The sequence below is a fragment of the Triticum urartu genome, chromosome 6A (assembly GCF_056163025.1).
Source record: "Triticum urartu cultivar PI428250 chromosome 6A, HENAU_Tu73, whole genome shotgun sequence".
Classification (NCBI taxonomy): Eukaryota; Viridiplantae; Streptophyta; class Magnoliopsida; order Poales; family Poaceae; genus Triticum; species Triticum urartu.
In genome coordinates, this window is record NC_141878.1 from 75,240,407 (window position 1) to 75,260,427 (window position 20,021).

Below are 20,021 nucleotides of genomic sequence, written 5' to 3' on the forward strand. Positions count from 1 at the left end.
CCCGTAGTGCACCTTTATAGTCACCCAGTTACCTTGTGATGTTTGGCACACCCAAAGTATTCCTACGGTATCCGGGAGTTGCACAATCTCATGGTCTAAGGAAATGATACTTGACATTAGAAAAGCTTTAGCATACGAACTACATGATCTTGTGCTAGGCTTAGAATTGGGTCTTGTCCATCACATCATTCTCCTAATGATGTGATCCCGTTATCAACGACATCCAATGTCCATGGTCAGGAAACCGTGACCATCTATTGATCAACGAGCTAGTCAACTAGAGGCTTACTAGGGACATGGTGTTGTCTATGTATCCACACATGTATCTGAGTTTCCTATCAATACAATTCTAGCATGGATAATAAACGATTATCATGAACAAGGAAATATAATAATAATCAATTTATTATTGCCTCTAGGGCATATTTCCAACAGTCTCCCACTTGCACTAGAGTCAATAATCCAGTTCACATCGCTATGTGACTAACACTCAAGGTCACATCCCCATGTGACTAATACCCAAAGAGTTTACTAGAGTCAATAATCTAGTTCACATTACCATGTGATTAACACTCGATGAGTTCTGGGTTTGATCATGTTGCTTGTGAGAGAGGTTTTAGTCACCGGGTCTGCAACATTCAGATCCGTATGTACTTCACAAATTTCTATGTCATCTTGTAGATGCAACTACTACGCTACATTTGGAGCTATTCCAAATAACTGTTCTACTTGGAGCTATTCTAAATTGTTGCTCCATTATACGTATCCGGTATCTCTACTCAAAGCTATCCGGATAGGTGTTAAGCTTGCATCGACGTAACCCTTTACGACGAACTCTTTTACCACCTCCATAATCGAGAAAATTCCTTAGTCCACTAGTTACTAAGGATAACTTTGACCGCTGTCATGTGATCCATTCTTGGATCACTCTTGTACCCCTTGACTGACTCATGGCAAGGCACACTTCAGGTGCGGTACACAGCATAGCATACTGTAGAGCCTACGTCTTAAGCATAGGGGACGACCTTCATCCTTTCTCTCTATTTTGCCGTGGTCGAGCTTTAAGTCTTAACTTCATACCTTACAACTCAGGCAAGAACTCCTTCTTTGACTGATCCATCTTGAACACCTTCAAGATCATGTCAAGGTATGTGCTCATTTGAAAGTACTATTAAGCGTTTTGATCTATCCTTATAGATCTTGATGCTCAATGTTCAAGTAGCTTAATCCAGGCTTTCCATTGAAAAACACTTTCCAAATAACCCTATATGCTTTCCAGAAATTCTACGTCATTTCTGATCAACAATATGTCAACAACATATACTCATCAGAAATTCTATAGTGCTCCCACTCACTTCTTTGGAAATACAAGTTTCTCATAAACTTTGCATACACCCAAAATCTTTGATCATCATCAAAGCATACATTCCAACTCCGAGATGCTTAGTCCAGTCCTTAGAAGGATTGCTAGAGCTTTGCATACTTATTAGCATTTTTCAGGATTGACAAAACCTTCTGGTTGTATCACATACAACCTTTCCTCAAGAAAATCGTTGAGGAAACAATGGGTTTTTGACATCCTATCTGCAAGATTTCATAAACAATGCAGTAATCGCTAATATAATTCCAACAGACTCTTAGCATCGCTACGAGTGAGAAAGTCTCATCATAGTCAACTCCTTGAACTTGTTGGAAAACATCTTAACGACAAGTCGAGCTTTCTTAATGGTGATACTTACCATCATTGTCCGTCTTCCTTTTAAAATCCATATGTACCCAACAGCCTTACGACCATCAAGTAGTTCTTCCAAAGTCTACACTTTGTTTTCATACATGGATCCTCTCTCGGATTTTATGGCCTTGAGCCATTTATCAGAATCCAGGCCCACCATCGCTTCTCCATAGCTCGTAGGTTCATTGTTGTCTAGCAACATGACTTCCAAGACAGGATTACGTACCACTCTGAAGTAGTACGCATCCTTGTCATCCCACGAGGTTTGGTAGTGACTTCATCTGAAGTTTCATGATCACTATCATAAGCTTCCACTTCAATTGCTGTAGGTGCCACAGGAACAACTCCTTGTGCCCTGCCACACACTAGTTGAAGAGACGGTTCAATAACCTCATCAAGTCTCCACCATTCTCCCACTCAATTCTTTCAAGAGAAACTTTTCCTCGAGAAAGGACCCGATTCTAGAAACAATCCCTTATTGCTTTCGAATCTGAGACAGGAGGTATACCCAACTATTTTGGGTGTCCTATGAAGATGCATTTATCCGCTTTGGGTTCGAGCTTATCAGCCTGAAACCTTTTTCACATAAGCGTCGCAGCCCCAAACCTTTTAAGAAATGACAGCTTAGGTTTCTCTAAACCATAGTTCATACGGTGTCATCTCATCGGAATTACGTGGTGCCCTTTTTAAAGTGAATGTGGTTGTCTCTAATGCCTAACCCATAAACTATCATGGTAATTCGATAAGAGACATCATGGTATGCATCATATCCAATAGGGTGCAGTTATGATGTTCGGACACACCATCACACTATGGTGTTCCAGGCTGTATTAGTTGTGAAACAATTTCTACAATGTCTTAATTCTGTGCCAAACTCGTAATTCAGATATTCATCTCTATGATCATATCATAGATATTTTATCCTCTTGTCACGATGATCTTTCAACTTCACCCTGAAATTACTTGAACCTTTCAATAATTCAGACTCGTGATTCATCAAGTAAATGTACTCAACATCTACTCAAATCATCTGTGAAGTAAGAACATAACGATATCCACTACATGCCTCAGCACTCATTGGACTGCACACATCAAAATGTTTTACTTCCAACAAGTTGCTTTCTAGTTCCATTTTACTAAAAACGAGGCTTTCAGTCATCTTGCCCATGTGGTATGATTTGCATGTCTCAAGTGATTCAAAATCAAGTGAGTCCAAATGGTCCATTTGCATGGAGTTTCTTCATGCATATACACCAATAGACATGGTTCGCATGTCTCAAACTTTTCAAAAACGAGTGAGCCCAAAGATCCATCAATATGGAGCTTCTTCATGCATTTTATACCGATATGACTTACGTGGCAGTGCCACAAGTAGGTGGTACTATCATTACTATCTTATATCTTTTGGCATGAATATGTGTATCACTACGATCGAGATTCAATAAACCATTCATTTTAGGTGCAAGACCATTGAAGGTATTATTCAAATAAACAGAGTAACCATTATTCTCCTTAAATGAATAACCGTATTGTGATAGACATAATCCAATCATGTCTATGCTCAACGCAAACACCAATCTTGATGGTAGAGGGAGCGTACGATATTTGATCAACCTTGGAAATACTTCCAACACATATCGTCATCTCACCTTTTAGCTAGTCTCTGTTTACTCCGCAGCCTTTTATTTCGAGTTTACTAACATTTAGCAACCGAACCGGTATCTAATACCATGGTGCTACTAGGAGTACTAGTAAAGTGCACATTAACACAATGTATATCCAATATACTTCTATCGACCTTCTCATCTACCAAGTATCTAGGGTAATTCTGCTCCAGTGGCTGTTCCCCTTATTACAGAAGCACTTAGTCTCGGGTTTGGGTTCAACCTTGGGTTTCTTCACTAGAGCAGCAGCTGATTTGCCATTTCATGAAGTATCCCTTCTTGCCCTTGCCCTTCTTGAAACTAGTGGTTTCACCAACCATCAACAATTGATGCTCCTTCTTGATTTCTACTTTTGTGGTGTCAAACATCGCGAATATCTCAAGGATCATCATATATGTCCCTGATATATTATAGTTCATCACGAAGCTCTAGCAGCTTGGTGGTAATGACTTCGGAGAAACATCACTATCTTATCTGGAAGATCAACTCCCACTTGATTCAAATGATTGTTGTACTCAGACAATCTGAGCACAAGCTCAACAATTGAGCTTTTCTCCCTTAGTTTGCAGGCTAAGAAAACCGTCGGAGGTCTTATACCTCTTGACGTGGGCACGAGCCTGAAATCCCAATTTCAGCCCTCAAAACATCTCATATGTTTCGCGACATTTCAAAACGTCTTCGGTGCCTCAATTCTAAACCGTTTAACTGAACTATCACGTAGTTATCAAAATGTGTATGTCAGATGTTCGCAACATCCACAGACGACGTTCGAGGTTTAGCACTCTGAGCGGTGCATTAAGGACATAAGCCTTCTATGAAGCAATGAGGACAATCCTCAGTTTACGGACCTAGTCCGCATAATTGCTACTATCAACTTTCAACTAAATTTTCTCTAGGAACATATCTAAACAGTAGAACTGAAGCGCGAGCTACGACATAATTTGCGAAGACCTTTTGACTATGTTCAGGATAATTAAGTTCATCTTATGAACTCCCACTCAGATAGACATCCCTCTAGTCATCTAAGTGATTACATGATCCGAGTCAACTAGGCCGTGTCCGATCATCACGTGAGACGGACTAGTCAACATCGGTGAACATCTTCATGTTGATCGTATCTACCATACGACTCATGCTCGACCTTTCGGTCTCTTGTGTTCCGAGGCCATGTCTGTACATGCTAGGCTCATCAAGTCAACCTAAGTGTTTTGCATGTGTTCCGAGGCCATGTCTGTACATGCTAGGCTCGTCAACACCCGTTGTATTCGAACGTAAGAATCTATCACACCCGATCATCACGTGGTGCCCCGAAATGACGAACTTTCGCAACGGTGCACAGTTAGGGGGAACACTTTCTTGAAATTTTAATGAGGGATCATCTTATTTACTACCGTCGTTCTAAGCAAATAAGATGTATAAACATGATAAACATCACATGCAATCAAATAGTGACATGATATGGCCAATATCATATTGCTCCTTTTGATCTCCATCTTCGGGGCTCCATGATCATCATCGTCACCGGCATGACACCATGATCTCCATCATCGTGTCTTCATGAAGTTGTCTCGCCAACTATTACTTCTACTACTACAGCTAACGGTTAGCAATAAAGTAAAGTAATTACATGGCGTTGTTTAATGACACGCAGGTCATATAATAAATAAAGACAACTCCTATGGCTCCTGTCGGTTGTCATACTCATCGACATGCAAGTCGTGATTCCTATTACAAGAACATGATCAATCTCATACATCACATATCATTCATCACATTCTTCTTGGCCATATCACATCACATAGCATACCCTGCAAAAACAAGTTAGACGTCCTCTAATTGTTGTTTGCATGTTTTACGTGGCTGCTATGGGTTTCTAGCAAGAACGTTTCTTACCTACGCAAAAACCACAACGTGATATGCCAATTGCTATTTACCCTTCATAAGGACCCTTTTCATCAAATCCGATCCGACTAAAGTGGGAGAGACAGACACCCGCCAGCCACCTTATGCAACTAGTGCATGTCAGTCGGTGGAACCGGTCTCACGTAAGCGTACGTGTAAGGTTGGTCCGGGCCGCTTCATCCCACAATACCGTCGAAACAAGATTGGACTAGTAACGGTAAGCATATTGAACAAAATCAATGCCCACAACTACTTTGTGTTCTACTCGTGCATAGAATCTACGCAATAGACCTGGCTCATGATGCCACTGTTGGGGAACGTAGCAGAAATTCAAAATTTTCCTACGTATCACCAAGATCTATCTATGGAGAAACCAGCAACGAGGGGAAGGAGAGTGCATCTACATACCCTTGTAGATCTCTAAGCGGAAGCGTTCAAGAGAACGGGGTTGATGGAGTCGTACTCGTCGTGATCCAAATCACCGGAGATCCTAGCGCCGAACGGACGGCACCTCCGCGTTCAACACACGTACAGCCCGGTGACGTCTCTCATGCCTTGATCCAGCAAGGAGAGAGGGAGAGGTTGAGGAAGACTCCATCCAGCAGCAACACAATGGCGTGGTGGTGGTGGAGGAGCATGGAACTCCAGCAGGGCTTCGCTAAGCACCGCAAGAGATGAGGAGGGAGAGGGGTAGGGCTGCACCAACAGGGAGAGGAACTCATGTGTATTGGGCAGCCTAAACCTCAACTATATATAGGGGAAGGGGAGGGGCTGCGCCCCCACCTAGGGTTCCCTCCCTAGGGGTGGCGGCAGCCCCCTAGATCCCATCTAGGGGCGGCCAAGGGGAGGGGAAAGGGGGAGGCGCATCAGGGTGGGCCTTAGGGCCCATCTGCCCTAGGGTTTGCCCCCTTCCCCTCTTCCTTGTGCCTTGGGCCTTGGTGGGGGGCGCACCAGCCCACCTGGGGCTGGTCCCCTCCCACACTTGGCCCATGCAGCCCTCCGGGGCTTGTGGCCCCACTTGGTGGACCCCCGGGACCCTCCCGGTGGTCCCGGTACGTTACCGATAAAACCCGAAACTTTTCCGGTGACCAAAATAGGACTTCCCATATATAAATCTTTACCTTCGGACCATTCCGGAACTCCTCGTGACGTTCGGGATCTCATCCGGGACTCCGAACAACATTCGTTAACCACATACAAACTTCCTTTATAACCCTAGCGTCATCGAACCTTAAGTGTGTAGACCCTACGGGTTCGGGAACCATGCAGACATGACCGAGACGTTCTCCGGTCAATAACCAACAGCGGGATCTGGATACCCATGTTGGCTCCCACATGCTCCACGATGATCTCATCGGATGAACCACGATGTCAAGGACTTTAATCAATCCCGTATACAATTCCCTTTGTCTAGCGGTACGATACTTGCCCGAGATTCGATCGTCGGTATCCCGATACCTTGTTCAATCTCGTTACCGGCAAGTCTCTTTACTCGTTCTGTAACACATCATCCCGTGATCAACTCCTTGATCACATTGTGCACATTATGATGATGTCCTACTGAGTGGGCCCAGAGATACCTCTCCGTCACACGGAGTGACAAATCCCAGTCTCGATTCGTGCCAACCCAACAGACACTTTCGGAGATACCCGTAGTGCACCTTTATAGTCACCCAGTTACGTTGTGACATTTGGCACACCCAAAGTATTCCTACAGTATCCGGGAGTTGCACAATCTCATGGTCTAAGGAAATGATACTTGACATTAGAAAAGCTTTAGCATACGAACTACATGATCTTGTGCTAGGCTTAGAATTGGGTCTTGTCCATCACATCATTCTCCTAATGATGTGATCCCGTTATCAACGACATCCAATGTCCATGGTCAGGAAACCGTGACCATCTATTGATCAACGAGCTAGTCAACTAGAGGCTTACTAGGGACATGGTGTTGTCTATGTATCCACACATGTATCTGAGTTTCCTATCAATACAATTCTAGCATGGATAATAAACGATTATCATGAACAAGGAAATATAATAATAATCAATTTATTATTGCCTCTAGGGCATATTTCCAACACCATCTCACGTAATGATCGGACATAGAGATGTTGTTGCCTATAACAAGGCTCTGCTCATCACGAACATTCATAAATTTACGAGCAGATTTGATCTCTAAATCCTTAGGTCTAGCTAATTTGGGAAAGTTATTGTTAGAATTATTGGGATTTAAACCATCTATTGTATCCAATAATTTCTAGGAAAATCCCATAGGCCCATGTGGCATGTTCATGCATGACAAGAAAGAAGTTAAAATATTTGCGCTAGTGGAAAATGAAACTGAATGGTGGTGAATGATGACATTCATCTCCTCATTGATGGCATCAATATTTTGGTTTCAGTTTCATTTCTTCATTAGTACATTGGTTTCTTCATACCGTGTGTGCTAGCATATTTTGTCATGCAAGAACTTGAAACGATTCGCCTACCAATGGGAGACGAAACTGACCACTTAATAGGATTTTTAGTGCGTCTGTTTCTCCTCTCCTTAATGAGAATTAGTGTGTCCATTTCTGTTTCATCTCGTTACTCCTATAAGAGGTCGCTCCTCTTCCCAACGAGACATAACTCTTCACATTGTTCCAGAGCATTGCATCGCCTACCTCTTTCCCATCTCGCTTCCTGGCGTGCACCGGAGAGTGAGACAGCAGGCCTCCGAAACCCCGCCTCTTGTGATCCGGTACGGGAGAGGGGCGATCAGGTTTTTGGGGAGCGTCCTTACGCGACTGCTGGAGTCTTGTTCATTCTGGCTGCGGACGGCGACATCACTGACGACGAGTTCCCCAACGATGACTTCTTCCCCGACGTCAAGGACCTCTTCAGCGACATGACGATCGGGACATCTGCACCTTCTGCTATTGCGTCGTATGCCATCTTATCCTCACTGTTAGGGCTAGCATTTGGTTTATTGCTAATAGCAATTGACATGGATATGATGCATTTTGCTTATGAATTTGATTGCATGACTAGTCTCAACGAATTGTTGCTAGTTTCTAGTTTCATCAATATATTGCTATTCATGTTTTATCCATTATTTTTCTGGATTAAACTAAACGGGAAAATGCCTAATTATTCAACAATTCAAAAACCTGAAATGTGTAGGCAATTTTCTCCTATTGCTTTTGCTGCAACTCTCAAGCCCGCACCATTTGAGGGCGTGAACTATAAGAGGTGGCGTGCAAGGGCAGTTCTTTGGCTTACCACCATGAACTGTTTTCACGCCTCTAAAGTCAAGCCAGAGGGAGAGCTGACTACTGAGCAAGAGCAAGCTTTCCAGGCTACAGACACCCTCTTCAGAGGTGCTGTCTTGAGTGTTCTTGGCGACAAGATTATCGATCCATTCATGACCATCATGGTCGGTAAAGATATGTGGGATGCGCTCGAAGCCAAGTTTGGAGTCGCGGATGCAGGAAGTGAGTTGTATATCATGGAACAGTACCATGACTACAAGATGACTGATGACCGCTTTGTTGTTGAGAAGGCTCATGAGATTCAGTCGCTCACTAAAGAAATTGAGCATCTCAATTGTGTGTTACCGGACAAATTCATTGCCGGAGGCATCATTGCCAAGCTTCCTCCTTCATGGAGGAATTTTGCTACCTCTCTGAAGCATAAGAGGCAAGAGTTTACCGTTGTAAATCTAATTGGCACTCTTGATGTAGAAGAAAAGGCGAGGGAAAAAGACACACGTGCTCGTTTCCATGAGGGGAATTCCAGTGCCAATTTGGTACAAAAGAGAAATTTCCAAACCCACAAACCCAAGAACAAAAACTATGCGGGAAAAGGAAAATTTGATGGCAAGTACAAAGCCCCACAACCTGTCAACTTCAAGAAGAAGAAGGATACTTATAAGAATAAAGGAAAGTGCCATGTATGTGGCAGTGAAGAACATTGGGCTTCATCCTGCAAGGACCGCTGGGACATGCGTCAGAATGAGAACAATAGCAAGACTGCTAATGTTGTTATTGGCGATGTTGACATGAAAGATGTCGGGTATGGTAAATTTCCTACCATTCTTTCAGTATGTCATTCTCCAGATTGGTGGATTGACACCGGTGCCAATGTACATGTGTGTTCTGACATAAACATGTTTTCTTCTTATCAGGTCGCAAGAACTACACCCGTGCTGATGGGAAACGGGACACATGCTTCTGTTCATGGTGTTGGTACGGTCGATCTGAAGTTTACTTCGGGAAAGATCGTGCGACTGAAGAATGTGCAGCATGTCCCTGCTATAAATAAAAATCTTGTCAGTGGTTCTCGTTTGTGTCGAGAGGTTATAAATTGGTATTTGAGTCCAATAAGGTTGTAGTATCTAAGTGTGGACAATTTGTTGGGAAGGGCTATGAGAGCGGAGGCTTGTTCCGCTTATCTTTGTCAGACTTTTGCACTAAAGTTATTAATCATGTTTGCAGTGAAACCGAATCAAATGTTTGGCATTCACGACTTTGTCATATTAACTTTGGTGTCATGACGCGGCTAGAAAATTTGAGTTTAATCCCAAAATTTACAATTGTCAAAGGTTCTAAGTGCCAAATTTGTGTGCAAGCAAAGCAACCTCGCAAGTCTCATGTGACTGTTGAGGCGAGGTATTTGGCACCACTTGAACTCATACATTCAGATGTTTGCGAGATGAATGGTGTGTTGACAAAAGGTGGAAAAAGATATTTCATGACTCTAATCGATGACTCTACTAGATATTGCATGATATATTTGTTGAAAACAAAAGATGAGGCTTTGCACTACTTTAAAATCTATAAAGCCGAAGCAGAGAATCAACTCGATCGAAAGATCAAAAGGCTTAGGTCGGATCACCGTGGAGAGTATTTTTCCAACGAGTTCAATTTATTTTGTGAGCAACATGGTATAATACATGAGAAGACGCCTCCCTACTCTCCCCAGTCAAACGGAGTTGCCGAACGAAAGAACCGAACTCTAACTGATTTGGTTAACGCCATGTTAGATACAGCGGGACTTTCCAAGGAATGGTGGGGGAGGCTTTGATGACTGCAAGTCATGTCCTCAATAGAGTTCCCACGAAGAATAAAGATATTACCCCGTATGAAGAATGGGAAAGGAAAAGGCTTAAACATTCCTACTTACGAACTTGGGGTTGTTTGGCGAAGGTCAATGTACCAATTACCAAGAAGCGTAAGCTTGGGCCAAAAACAGTTGATTGTGTTTTCCTGGGTTATGCTTTCCATAGCATTGGCTATAGATTTCTAGTGGTGAAATCCGAGGTACTTGACATGAATGTTGGTACCATCATGGAGTCGAACAATGCGACTTTCTTTGAGGATATTTTTCGTATGAAGGATATGCCTAGCTCATCTAGTCAAAGATCAGAGACAACTCCTGGACCTACTGTTCCATTGGAACATTCCGAGAAGAAACACACATATATTCCTGAGGAGGATGACAATGAAGCTCCCAGAAGGAGCAAGAGACAAAGGACCACAAAGTCATTTGGTGAAGATTTCATTGTGTACCTCGTGAATGATACTCCCACTTCTATTTCAGAAGCTTATGCATCTTTTGATGCTGACTACTGGAAAGAATCTGTGCATACTGAGATGGATTCCATCATGGCTAATGGGACATGGGAGATCACTGGTCGTCCTTATGGGTGTAAACCTGTAGGGTGTAAGTGGGTGTTTAAGAAAAAGCTTAGGCCCAATGGTACAATTGAAAAGTACAAGGCACGACTTGTTGCCAAGGGCTATACCCAAAAAGAAGGTGAAGGTTTCTTTGATACTTATGCGCCTGTGGCCAGATTGACCACCATTCGATTACTACTCTCATTGTCCGCCTCACACAATCTTCTCGTTCATCAAATGGACGTTAAGACAGCTTTCCTAAATGGAGAGTTGGAGGAGGAAATTTACATGGAACAACCCGATGGTTTTGTAGTAGATGGTCAGGAAGGAAAAGTGTGTAAATTGTTGAAATCTTTGTATGGTTTGAGACAAGAACCTAAGAAGTGGCATGATAAGTTCGAATGAACTTTGACATCTACGGGCTTTGTTGCAAACGAAGCCGACAAGTGTGTGTACTATCGCCATGGTGGGGGCGAAGGAGTTATATTATGTTTGTATGTTGATGACATACTTATATTTGGAACAAATCTCAAGGTCATTCAGGAAGTGAAAGATTTTCTAAATCAAAAATTTGAGATGAAAGACCTTGGAGTAGCTGATGTTATCTTGAACATCAAGCTTTTAAGAGGTGGTGATGGTGGGATCACTCTCTTGCAGTCTCACTATGTGGAGAAGATTCTGGATCGCTTTGGATATTCAGATTGCAAACCTTCTCCGACACCTTATGATCCGAGTGTTTTAATTCGGAAGAAAGAAGGAGAAACAAAGGATCAATTGAGATATTCTCAAATCATTGGCTCGCTTATGTATTTAGCTAGTGCTACGAGGCCTGACATCCCGTTTTCTGTGAGTAAACCAAGCCGGTTTGTTTCAAACCCGGGAGATGTTCATTGGCATGCACTTGAGAGAATAATGCGCTATCTGAAAGGTACTGCGAGTTATGGGCTTCACTATACCGGGTATCCAAGAGTACTTGAAGGTTATAGTGATTAAAATTGGATATCTGATGCTGATGAGCTTAAAGCGACAAGTGGTTATGTGTTTACACTTGGTGGTGTTGCTGTTTCCTGGAAGTCTTGCAAGCAGACCATCTTAACAAGGTCAACAATGGAAGCAGAACTCACAGCATTAGACACGGAAACAGTTGAAGCAGAATGTCTTAGAGAACTTTTGATGGACTTGCCGGTGGTTGAAAAACCAATACCAGCTATTCTAATGAACTGTGGTAATCAAACAGTGATCATCAAGGTAAACAGTTCTAAGGATAATAAGAAGTCATCAAGACACGTGAGAAGGAGACTGAAATCTGTCAGGTTCATGAGAAACTCCGGAGTTATAGCGTTGGACTATATAAACACATCGAAGAATCTGGCAGATCCCTTCACAAAGGGTTTATCACGAAATGTGATAGACAATGCATCGAAGGAGATGGGATTGAGACCCACTACATAATTTGTTCATGGTGGTAACCCATTCTTTGTGATCGGAGATCCCGTGAATTAGAATTGGCGAGACAAACTATTGGATAACTGAGAGGAGAATATTTATTTGACAAAAATCCACTCCGTTATGATGCAATTCTCTCCTAATCTGTATGGTAGGCTGATATTTATCTTAATGTGTTTTGAATGGCTTGGGTAGGCAAAGATGTTTTCCTACAGAACATCTAGAAAGAACACACCTATATGAGTTAGACTGTTAAACGCCGCGGTCTGTGAGAGTTGAGTGTTCTCTAATAAACTCATGAAGAGGCCCCGGAGTATGACGCATATGCTCCTACCCGCGGGAAAGTTTTCAGTGGTCTAGTATCGGTAAGGCTTTTACGTGAAACTTGTTTGCATAAAACTTGCAGTTCAAGGCGTAGTCCACTGTTCAAGTTGTGAACGAGTGTAGCGTGGAGTTCTAGGTGGAAGTTCAACTTAACAGTCTCCACCGAAACACCGGTATATAAACAATGTTTTGGAACCATAGGCAAACTTGATGTGCCTCTAGGATCTGGTGGGGGATTGTTAGAATTGTTGGGATTTAAACCATCTGTTGTATCCAATAATTTCCAGGAAAATCCCATAGGCCCATGTGGCACGTTCATGCATGACAAGAAAGAAGTTAAAATATTTGCACTAGTGGAAAATGAAACCGAATGGTGGTGAATGATGACATTCATCTCCTCATTGATGGCATCAATATTTTGGTTTCGGTTTCATTTCTTCATTAGTACATTGGTTTCTTCATACCATGCGTGCTAGCATATTTTGTCATGCAAGAACTTGAAACGATTTGCCTACTAATGGGAGACGAAACTGACCACTTAATAGGATTTTTAGTGCGTCTGTTTCTCCTCTCCTTAATGAGAATTAGTGCGTCCATTTCAGTTTCATCTTGTTACTCCTATAAGAGGTCGTTCCTCTTCCCAACGAGACACAACTCTTCGCATTGTTCCAGAGCATTGCACCGCCTACCTCTTTCCCATCTCGCTTCCTGGCATGCACCGGAGAGTGAGACAGCAGGCCTCCGAAACCCCGCCTCTTGTGATCCGGTACGGGAGAGGGGCGATCAGGTTTTTGGGGAGCGTCCTTACGCGGCTGCTGGAGTCTTGTTCATCGTGGCTGTGAACGGCGACATCACTGACGACGAGTTCCCCAATGACGACTTCTTCCCCGACGTCAAGGACCTCTTCAGCGACATGACGATCGGGACATCTGCACCTTCTGCTACTGCGCCGTATGCCATCTTATCCTCACTGTTAGGGCTAGCATTTGGTTTATTGCTAATAGCAATTGACATGGATATGATGCATTTTGCTTATGAATTTGATTGCATGACTAGTCTCAACGAATTGTTGCTAGTTTCTAGTTTCGTCAATATATTGCTATTCATGTTTTATCCATTATTTTTTTGGATTAAACTAAACGGGAAAATGACTAATTATTCAACAGTTACTACTCCCCCCATCCGCTAATAAGTGTATTCCTAACTTTTGTCCTAAGTCAAAATTTTAAAAATTTGACCAACATTATACGGGAAAAGTAGTAGCAATTATCACACTAAATTTGTATCATTAGATCCATTTTGAAATGTACTCTCATAATATACTAATTTTATGCCATATATGTTACTACTCTTTTCTATAAAGTTTGTAAAAAATTTAAAACTTTGACTTACGACAAAAGGTAGAAGTACACTTATTCACGGACGGAGGAGTATCAGTTTGCACCTCCACCTGAGAAGATGGAATGCTCTTTTTGGTGGAGAGCTCATCATAACTTGTTGCCCATCTATAAAAACTTTGCTTCCTGCAATATTGGCCAAGGTGACACCATTTTATCCTTGCATGTTAAATGGCTTGAGCTTCCGCTTGCTCATAAAGTTCCCGAGCTTCATTCTTCTGCTATAAATGAAACAGAATCGGTTGACGATTTTTTTGCTGATGGAGACTGAGCTGGTAATTTTCACTTATCATTTTCTAATCAAGCCTTTGAGCAATATATTGAGCTGCAATCCCCAGTGGACCATGAACAAAATGGCCCTGACAAAGATATCTGGAAATGTCCTTCAAACAGTTGTGCTTATTCTCCCATCAGCATGTACAAACAACTTATGTGCTATTATCAGACCCACTAGACTCTTCAGGCCTTGTTCGTTTAATCCCACCCCCGCCGGGATGGGAAGGGTTTTGGCCCGAACCCCGTGGTTTTTACCCTCGCCGGGGCTGAATCCCCGCGTAGCTTACATGCGTGTTCGGTTAAACCCGACCGGGTTTCTATCCCATCCAATCCCACCCCAAATCGCAGGGATTTCACCGGGTTTTGACCCACGTCTCCCGACGTGTGGAAGAAAACCTCGTCTCGTCTTCTCGAAAGAAAAAGGAGGAGAGGGCGAGAGCGGCGGCGCGGCGGCGCCGACGCCGGCAGGGAAGGACTGGGCGACGGATAGGGGCCGGAGCGGACGATCTCTCATCTCCAGTGAAGGCCGGTTGTTGCGTCATCCTTCTACATCCCCACCAGCCCCCCCCCCCCCCCCCCCGCCCCAAGTTAGCAGTAGATCTCCCAGTGCGAGCTCGGCGGCCACGGCAGGCTACTTCGGGGTCCCTCCCCAAGGTTTCATGCAGGCAAGATCTTCTCCCCTTTTGATTTCTAGGGATTCACATCACCTTTTCCGCCGGTGATTGAGGGGATTAACCGAACAGCAATGAAGGGAAGGGTTGAGAGGAAATTCTGTGGATTAATCACGGCGGGGTTTGGGTGACAGGGTGGGGGTCACCCAATCCCTAGGTGGATCAAATCCACTAGAGGATTAAATCTTTTGCAACCGAACAAAGCCTCAGGAATTTATTGAAGAGCAAAAGAAAACTCAAGCACAAAATATTTTTCTTGCTCATTCTACATGATAGATTAGGCTTATTTATAAAATGATTGTTCCAGCAACATATGCACTCAAGCGCCCGAAGAAACCACACATCACTTGTTTTGGGACTAATGTGTTATTTGTTAGCCAATCTAGCGCATGATCGGTCGGTCCATATATGGTGTTTATTTGGATATGGTGTTTATTTGGATCCTTTTTTTAGGTTTTTCTTTTTCTTTAGTTCTGATTCCATTAGTTCACCTATTTTTTTTTCCTAGTTTCTTTCCTAGTTTTGCATGTTTTTTGTTTTCTTCCTTTTTATTTGGTCTTGGTAGGTTTTTCTTCCTTTTACTTGTTCTTCCCAGTTTCATTTTATTTTTCTCCTAGATTTTTTTTAAAAAAAATATTAGACATTAGAAAAGGCACATTCCTTGTGTGATAAGAAATTTTCCTGAAAACACACTATGAACATCTCTTCGCTCACATGATGAACATTTTTAATAGAGAAAAGTATGTTTTGGATCCCTCAAGTTCCCACAAAGTATAGACTTGGTCCCTCAAGTTTTTTTGGTATATATTTGGTCCCTCAAATCTCAAAACTGGATAAGTTTGGTCCTAAACCAGATTTTAAGCACGTTGACCGGTTTTGACCGCCACATGTCCGCCCGATGAACAGTAAATTCGAAAAAAGAACATAAACCAAACCTTAAATTTTTTGGGGTCGAATATGCTTACATGCGCAATATGCAAACAAAATTTCGGGCTCTTTCGGCACTCGAGGAGCTCGTGGCAAAAGAAAAAAATCTGGCTGATGAATAGTAAATTCGAAAATAATCAAAAAATTCTGAAAAATTTTGGGGTCCAATATGCTTACGTGCGCAAGGTGCGACCAAAATTTTGTCATGAAATGACATTGGATGGGCTCTAGCAAAATTTTGTCATTTTTTCGAAGTTCTTTTTCATATTTACTGTTTATCGGGCAGTTTTGTGGCGGTCAAACCCGGTCAACGTGCTCAAAATCTGGTTTAGGACCAAACTTATCCGGTTTTGATACTTGAGGGACCAAATGTATACCAAAAAATCTTTAGGGACCAAGTCTATACTTTGTGGGAACTTGAGGGACCAAAAACATACTTTTATCTTTTTAATACACATAGTGAACCTTTTCCTGACATATGGTGATTTTATAAAATATGCGATCAACATTCTTTGAATGCATGAACATGTTTTTTAAAATCATGTCTTTAATATTATTCATGTAATTTTATTTATTATCACATTTTACAGAAAAAATAATAGTTTTTTAAAAAAAATGTAGCTGTATTATTAAAAATATATTTTATGTGGTTATGAAAAATGAGGATTAGAAAACTATGAATTAAAATAATTATTCAAAAATTACTGAAATATATTCATGTAATTATGAAGAAACAATTCCCTTTTGAAAGCGAGCTCATTTTTATGGATGATAAAAGGAAAACCAACATGAAAAATCGAGGAATACAAAAAAGCAAAAAAGCAAAGCAGAATATCGCTGACGCAGCAAGCGTACGATAGGAGGTCTCGTTTCAGCGGTAGGACCGCTAACAATGAACAGCCGGGGTACTTTTTTCAGTTAAAAAAAGAGAGAGAACAGCTTGGTTCACCATCGTTAAACTATCACAATGAAAAGGGAAACGAAAAGCTTGATCGCTTGCCGTCGACGTCGCGGTCGGACCTCGGATTATTAGCCCGTCGATTGCTGGCCGGCCGGGAAAGGCACGCAAGCAAGCAAGCAGCACATCCGAACCAGATTGATGCGCGCCCGTTAGCCATATACAATGGCATTATTATAAATCCACGAGCTCCGTTTAAAAAACAAAAAACGAAAAACATGAGCCCGGCTCTACCATCTCGTCATCCTAATAATTCCTTCTTCTCATGGATTGAGACGGAAGCATGGGACCAAAATGCTGCACCTTTTCTCTATCTGCCCACGGCGTTGATCCGAGTTTGTTAATGGAGACGCGGTACGGCGGCTGCCCCACGGTCACGGACGTTCGTCGGATTTATCAACTTTAAGCAATTCTGTGAGTGTGCCTTATTTATATTGGAGCACCAGCCAGCCACCAGGAGGAAAATGACATACAGAAACCGATGCAAAAGTGTCGAGCCTCGCCAAGTGTGTAGTTCGGGTTACTACACACGGCACAGGTCCAAGGCCAAGTCGTCGGAGACGCAATCAGCCCGAACGGATTTTCCACGTCTTTTTTGTTGGAAAACGGATTTTTCCGATACGCCGTCCCCGTCGTACTACCGCCCGCCTCCCACGCTCCCGGCCTACTTCCACTAAAACGTAGCTCACGCTCCACACCGCCCACTGAGATCCTTACCCCACGAAATGGTGACCCACCTGTCGGTGCCTACATGCGGGGAAACGCCGGGTGAGTATGATCTCGAGAATCCTCGTGCCAGTACAAAGTGGGAGTAGTAGTACTCTGCCCCACGAGAGAGAGAAAAAAGTTGTACTCCGGCCAGCGCGACCAACCGTGGGCAATATGATCTACCCGCACCGCACGGGCCCACACGTCAGCCCCTTCCAGCTTCCCGCCCCGGTATAAACTCCCTCCTCGGCCCCCCTCTCGGCCGCCCCGCCCGCCCCAACGGTTCCCAGCGCGCCACACCAGAGCACCAGAGCGCGGCACCGGCATGGCCATGGCCACGGCCGCCAGCTCCCGCCACCACCTCCTCCTCCTCCTCTGGCTCTGCGCGGCCGCCAGCACGGCCTGGGCCCATGGAGGCGGCGGGGACGACGACGCGGACTCCGGAGACGCGGACGCGGACGGCGGTGAAAAGCCGGACCTGCGTGCGCCGGGGCTGGTGGCGGTCAAGCTGTGGTGCCTGGCGCTGGTGTTCGCGGGCACGCTGGCGGGCGGAGTGTCCCCCTACTTCATGCGGTGGAACGAGGCGTTCCTGGCGCTGGGCACGCAGTTCGCCGGCGGGGTCTTCCTCGGCACCGCCATGATGCACTTCCTCAGCGACGCCAACGAGACCTTCGGGGACCTCGTCCCCTCCAGCGAGTACCCCTTCGCCTTCATGCTCGCCTGCGCCGGCTACGTGCTCACCATGCTCGCCGAGTGCGCCATCTCCTCCGTCGTCGCGCGCGGCCGCACCGCGCCCGCCGCCGCCCCGGCAACAACCGCAGGTGAGTTGTGAGCGGCCCGGCAGCTCACGTGCTCTCCGCTGAAACTATACTTTACTTTTTACTATGTCCGTGCCGGCCGTGCTGGCACCCGGCGGCATAAAGGAGGCAGCTGGGCGTTGGGTTAAATGCAAATTTGCGTTCTATACTATTGTTTGTTATGAAGACATTTGCTAGTATGCTTAATTCCTGATGATCTTGATTATATTCTTACCGATCTTAATCTCCTGTCTACAACTTTCCAGGGGAGCTGGAGGAGGGCAAGCTGGGCAGCACAAATGGCAACGGCTCGGATCAACGAGCAGCTGTAAGTAGTGCAGCCTCCGAGTTCAGTCTTGTTTTTTGCTTTGTGACAGTCAGGCCACCAAACGAAACTGATCTTGGTGGTGTCTGCGCAGGAGCAGGACGCGCACGGGCCGTCGGCGACGGGCCACTCGACGGCGTCGATGCTGCGGAACGCCAGCACCCTCGGCGACAGCATACTGCTCATCGCCGCGCTCTGCTTCCACTCCGTCTTCGAGGGCATCGCCATCGGAGTCGCCGGTAAGAGAGACTCACGACGTCGTTGAATCGTCCAAAATTTTGACTTCCATGAGAAAGAAGAAGACATCTGCATCTCATGTCTCGACCACTGGTTCGGTACAGATGCTTGCAAGTTGCAACCATCAATCAACTCTGAAACCGACATCCGCTAGTTCTTAGCCAGCTTCGTCTCACTTCAGTCATTGTCATGCATACTTTTACTTGTTCAAGCCTTTGAATAGATGCTCCAGTCCAGATGCTCGCAACTTCCTCGCGCGTCCATTGATGTCCACTTCAATCAGCATTTCACAGATTCCATTGACATTAACCAGAAAAACAGAAAATCCCAGATAATCAATCTTCCTACAGTTCTAACTATGCTTGCGACCTGTCGACATTGGCATTGCAGAGACGAAGGCGGACGCGTGGAAGGCGCTGTGGACGATCAGCCTGCACAAGGTGTTCGCGGCGGTGGCCATGGGCATCGCGCTGCTCCGGATGCTGCCCAACCGCCCGCTGCTCTCCTGCTTCGCCTACGCCTTCGCCTTCGCCGTCTCCAGCCCCGTCGGCGTCGGCGTCGGCATCGCCATCGACGCCACCACGCAGGGCGACGTGGCCGACTGGGTCTTCGCCGTCTCCATGGGCCTCGCCACCGGCATCTTCATCTACGTCTCCGTCAACCACCTCCTCTCCAAGGGGTACAAGCCCCAGCGGCCCGTCAAAGCCGACACGCCCCTCGGCCGCTGGCTCGCCGTCGTGCTCGGCGTCGGCGTCATCGCCGTCGTTATGATATGGGACACCTGATCGTCTGAAGTTGCATGGGGCTGGTTTGTTAATTAGTTTTGGACGTTCGTTCATACTGTAGTATATTTCATAGTGCAAGGATACTAGTAGCTTCAATGTAGGCTATTGCCTCATAGTACATGTGCTGTGATAAGAGAACTGTTTACATAATACTACTAGGTGAAAAACAAGCAAAAATGTTAAATTCTTGTTTATTTACGACTGCGAAAATG

At 44.5% G+C, this 20,021-nt stretch overlaps 2 protein-coding genes across 2 annotated transcripts; both read left to right on the top strand.

Annotated features, from left to right (window-relative positions):
• Window positions 1-7,762: 7,762 nt before the first annotated feature.
• On the top strand, window positions 7,763-9,491 carry LOC147964033 (uncharacterized). Its single transcript, XM_087526602.1, has 2 exons — window positions 7,763-9,354; window positions 9,467-9,491. Exons 1-2 carry the CDS (start codon window positions 7,763-7,765, stop codon window positions 9,489-9,491), a joined length of 1,617 nt encoding a protein of 538 aa, XP_087382728.1.
• An 8,414-nt stretch (window positions 9,492-17,905) lies between these two features.
• On the top strand, window positions 17,906-20,007 carry LOC125528556 (zinc transporter 2). Its single transcript, XM_048693006.2, has 4 exons — window positions 17,906-18,486; window positions 18,729-18,790; window positions 18,882-19,026; window positions 19,415-20,007. The coding sequence occupies exons 1-4, from the start codon at window positions 17,991-17,993 to the stop codon at window positions 19,807-19,809; spliced, it is 1,098 nt and encodes a 365-aa protein (XP_048548963.2). The 5' UTR covers window positions 17,906-17,990; the 3' UTR covers window positions 19,810-20,007.
• The last annotated feature ends 14 nt before the right edge of the window (window positions 20,008-20,021 follow it).